General features: G+C 44.5%; 1 protein-coding gene across 2 annotated transcripts in view; it reads right to left on the reverse strand.

Moving 5' to 3' along the window:
• The window catches only part of ccdc71 (coiled-coil domain containing 71), a 12846-nt gene continuing 7567 nt past the window's right edge, over nt 1-5279 (reverse strand). For both annotated transcript variants that reach the window (XM_089010990.1, XM_089010991.1), the window contains one exon: nt 1-1532. In XM_089010990.1, the coding sequence (XP_088867116.1) occupies nt 446-1522 (1077 nt within the window). In that variant the 5' untranslated portion in view covers nt 1523-1532 and the 3' untranslated portion in view covers nt 1-445. Of the gene's footprint in view, nt 1533-5279 lie in introns of those variants that run through there.

A 5279-nucleotide genomic window follows, 5' to 3' on the forward strand; every position in this document is an offset into this window, starting at 1 on the left:
TTTTGCTCGGATTTAGGATACTAGTTTTATTAGGAGACCCGCCGTCACCTCTTTTGTGGTCTTGAGTCTTTACGTAAGCACCGTGTTGACTTCCATCCTTAAACCAAACTGGGTATTCTTCCACTGGGAATGGGAATACGTTCCAAAGAACGGTCATTTTAAAAATATTTAGACCATGAGCAATGGCAACGCGAAAATTCCCTTGGAAATACAGAATTGGAAAGAGGGTGAAAATGTAACCAACATTCAGCGGAAAGTACTTTCCCAGCCCGCTAGAAAAACCAACTCCCTACTTCGAATGCCTTTCAAGGAATCTCAACTTTCAGATCTGACCTGCCATACTTCATATAAAACCTTGACAGAATGTTTCAGCAAAATGGTATTCCGCTAGAAACCGTGTAAGACAGTGACCCGATGAAAGCTAAACATTAGCTCGTAGAGACTGTTAGTTTGAGTTCTGGTGTCGGAAATCTCTCAGCACATGGTTCAGTGGGCGGATTTGGATCACGGGAGACAGGTTCACCTGCAGGATTTTCTGAGCTTTACACCGGGCTTCATCCACCGAGCGAGAGTCGTCCACTTTCACGATCTTAGACCTCAGTTGTTTCTTGTCTCGCCAGCGGTTTCTCTGCCGCATCGCATGTGGTGGTTCTTCGGGGCCCAGTCCGTTCTGATGGAGGATATTCCCACCCCAGCCGTTGCTGGTATGCTCCGTATGAGTCTGTGGGAACGCTCGGCCGTTGGCGTAGAACACGGGTGCAGAGTCGCCAATGAGTGCGCCGTCCAATCGGAGGGGGCAAGACAGGCTCTTCTGGCTGAACAAGGCCACGGCTCTGGTGGACGCCCCGCCACCATCCTGGGAAGGCTGCATCGGTATTCCTGAAAGTGCTGGAGGCGGCTGATTCTGCAATAAGACAGCGGGAGGTGTCTTGTTGGGCAATTCCCATGTGGTTTGGATCTGGAGTCTGGCCGTGTGACAACCAGACAACCCTTTGATATTAGTCAATCTGAGACAAGACTGTGCCGGCGGCCCCTCAGAGATCTCCAAAGTCCTTACGGGGGTCTTATTATAGTCAACAGTGTGGTGGTACAATAGTTGCTCCGGAGGTGGAACACCCTGGATTCTGGGGTTTCGCCTTCGAAATACATTCCAGGAAGGGTGCACCTCTCTTTTCTTAACTCGAACCCTTCGTCGCTTTTTGGCCGTCGGCCTGACATTCCGGCTGGGCGGCTTGAGCATGTCAACAGTCAGGGGTTGGCTTACGGACGAACGGTAGCCGTAGACGTCCTTGCTACGGAGCACGGTGGGCTTGTGTCCCTCCTCGCTCAGCTCCTGCAGGAAGGTGACTAGCTCTTCGGTGCTGGAGAGATCCCGGGACATCGGGCTAAGGATCTTAACCGCTTGCAGGAGGACACTGTGGCCGGCTGACCCGATTCTGCACCAAGAATGAACCGCCAGCTGCTCCTCATTGGCAAATTCCAACGGCCGGATGACCGCAGGACCTCCCGCTCCATCAGCCATGTTAGCAATCCTAGCCAAGAAAAAGAAAACAAAATCACACAACTCAAATGACCTCCCGCCCCATATTGACTCAGTTGGGCACCCAAAGACAAGACTCCAAAAACGGAATCAGTTCAAGTGGAAATGAGGACTAATTGACAGCTCCTGACGATATGACCTGTATGAACGACTCTACCCAGCCTCCGAGGGTATCATACAAGTTCACCCGGCCTGACGCAGGTAGGAATTTGTCAAGTTATGATAAAGGGGACAACTGAAGGACCAAATCAATAAGGAACCGGTATCCTCCTAACCGAAAGACACAAGCAGACCTACATAGCACAGGTACTCCAAAGAAAAGGTCACAAGTGATAGAGCACTTATTGGGGAGACTTTACGACAGATCTGGAAACAAAAGCTAACCTATACCGAGATGAACCGAAACAAAGGATTTGATCAGTTTGATTTTTGTGTCGTTCAGTTCAAATATTTGAGACCCTGACTGCACAAACAACTTACAATTATCTGGATTCATATATCAGTCCTGGCTTTTGTCAGTCTACCAGGTTACTCTGTAAAATGTTGGTGCTACTGTACTCAGGAGACAAGGTACAGAGACTCTTAGACTACTATAGCACTACCTAGGTACTTAGACTCCACCTGGTTGATACATAGATGCTCAAGACACAATTTTGGAATGTTGTTCCGTCTTAAAACTAGTCAGAGACATATAGCACATGATCAAAACATGCAAAGGCGGCCATGGTCTGAAACGTCCAGGATCAAACGATCAAAGATTAAGATCACCCGTTTCATCCAATGTCAGACCGGATAGCTTCAAAGTGACCAAAGCTTTCATTCCTCAAGATGGTGGAAGAAGTAGGCTACGTTCCTCATCAAGTGTTTGATGCTGATGAAACTGGCCTATTTTGGAAAAAGATGCAGAACTGGACTTTCATTACAAAGGAAGAGAAGCCCGTCCCTGTGCATAAGCCTATGAAAGATAGGCTAACACTACTTCTTACAGTGCTTATGGGATGTGACTTGCCCTCCCACCTCCTCCCACTCCATTCCATCAAGGCATCAACGACCATCACAAAGGTAAATAAAATGACTATTATACAGTACAGTTTATTTCTTTAATTACACTACCATAGCACATTTGTTATACATAAAATAAGGTATATTTAGTGTAGTTTTAAGGCTTAGAAAATTAGAAAGTAGAAAATTATGTTTTATGGGGACCTGGGAACGTATTATTCTCATTTTAATGGATTCCTATGGGAAATTAATGTTTGGAATACACACTTTTCGTCTTACACACACTTTCTGGGAAACAATTAAGTTCGTAAGCCAATGTATCACAGTATAACAAAGCAGAAGACTTCTCAAAGGAAACTTCAGTCCCCGAAATTGTCTATAAGTAAAGATAGTACAAAGACCCCTGACGAGTAGTGGATGCAGAAAACTTGGTGCTAATTTTGGCTCGTGCTCCAAACCATTTTGGAGAAAAAAGGGGGCTGGACTCTGGAAGATATTTACAAGTCAAATTAAAGTCCCTTCACAACTGTCTTTTTCTGGTCTCGCCGTACAGGTACAGAAATGGGATGGTGGATTGAAACTGACGTGCAAATTTGGCGGCATCGACGGCATCGACAGAATTGAATTGAAAGACGTCATTTTTAACAGATTGCTTTCTGTTAAAAAAAAGATCAAGTCCACCTTCACTTTCTTTTAATAAAAAAAATAACAAAAAAATGCAAACAAACAATAGAAAATACAAGTGGGATTCAGATGTTGATGCCGCTTACGACAAAGGACAAAGGCATTTTCACTGACTGAGCATTTTTCAGCCTGTGCCTTTCACACATAACCAAGCAAGGCGGAAGATTACGACCAACAGATGGTACCTTTTCACACAGTCAACTCGCAATCCTGCCTTGAGATTTCAACAAAAGAGGGTGGGGGAAGGGAGTGTCGAGTGTTAAATTTCACATTGCAAAAAAATCCCTAAAAGCATCAAATCACACATTGGAAATCTTTGAACGTGCCATGTACTATAGAGATGTGAAAAAAAACGTAGTAACAGTTCTTACACTTAATTTCTGAAAAATTGCTCGCCAAATTGGAGCAGAGATGGCCATTTCATTTTGGCATTTAACTCATTCACTGCCAGACATGTGCAAAAATGTGTCCAATCCAGTGTAAGGTTTTTTTTTTTGTCATTTTCATTCAAATTGCAGGACACAGAGAATATTGAGTTTTAGGACTACATAAACATTTAATACGTCTGTGTAAGCTCTCAGTAGTACAGGAGTGGTCCATAGATGAAAAGGTTTCTTCAGCCGTCATCTGTACTTCATTGAAGGTGTCGGACGTTTCGCTTAATCGCCATGGTGGGGTGAGGTTCAATTTGGATCGTTCGTACAATAGACTGCTGAGGCAACATAGGCTTATGCTGATGAGGTGATACCAGGGCAAATTGGGCAATCAGGCCAGTCAGGACAATAGAAGTAATCAGTGGAACCGCAGGGATTAGTCCTCTGCTCCCCCCATCCTGAGAGCAGGGACCAATCATAGCAGAGTCCGGCACCGCCACGTCAGGACGGAAGGGATATATATCGGGCCGAAACTACCAGTAAGATTTTAGTTTGCTGACGAAGCTTCTTGGATAAGAAGCGAAACGTCCGACACCTTCAAAGAAGTACAGATGATGGCTGAAGAAACCTTTTCATCGATGGACCACTCTTGTACGACTGAGAGCTTACACAGACTTTTCATCGATAAACATTTAATGCAGCTTAAGAAACCTTAGACTCATTACGTCCGTATAAGCGCTCAGTCGTACAGGAGTGGTCTATCTGTGAAAAGGTTTCTTCAGCCCTCATCTGTACTTCTTTGAAGGTGTCGGACATTTTTGCTTCTCATCCAAGCGATAAATGTATACAGTTATAATTGTATATAATATAATTATATATAATATAATAGTGAGATACAGTATTATAATTAAAGAAACTGTACTATATAATAAAGTCATTTTATTTTCCTTTGTGATGGTTGTTGATGGCTTGATGGAATGGAGTGGCTGGTTTCATCAGCACTAAACACTTGATGAGGCACGATGAGGCACGTAGCCTTCTTTGACCATCTTGAGGAATGATCCTTGTAGGTGCTTTCTCTGCGATAATTTGACCTCTGTTTAGCTGGGTTCCTAGCTTTTTGCATCAAGTGTACAGATGGCTTGTGCGGGTTATTTGTGGAGCCTGATTGATGGGAATTTTAACCTTGCAGTCTACACTCTGCCTTTGAACTATCAAAGTTGAAACAAGTCCAAATTTCACTCTTTTCTCTCCATTTTCTCACCCTCTCTCTCTGTCATCTGTCTGTCTCTTTAATGTTTAGACGCCCCCCTGCCCTCACTGCTGCGTTCTTGATCAATCACGTGGCTTTAACCGAAGACTGGGGGCAGGGAATAAAGGACAAAAAAGTCTGCTGTCATTTTCTTTTTGAAGAATGGCCTCACTCTCTGTCTGTAAACCCCTCCCCCCTCCTCACTGCTGCGTTTTTGACCAATCACGTGGACTGGGGGCGGGGAACAGAGGACAAAAATGAGTCGCCTGCCATTTTCTTGTTAGTAGAACGGGCTCGTTCGCGAACGACACATCACTCATTGTGGCGCTCCGTGGGTATCCCGAGAAATAGATCGTATGCCAAGGTAAAATTTTCATAAATGTAACGTTCGTAAACCGAAAACCTCATAAGCCAAGGGGTTCATAAA

This window comes from Hippocampus bargibanti, linkage group LG12, assembly GCF_051943395.1.
Source record: "Hippocampus bargibanti isolate YZ-2025 linkage group LG12, ASM5194339v1, whole genome shotgun sequence".
NCBI lineage: Eukaryota > Metazoa > Chordata > Actinopteri > Syngnathiformes > Syngnathidae > Hippocampus > Hippocampus bargibanti.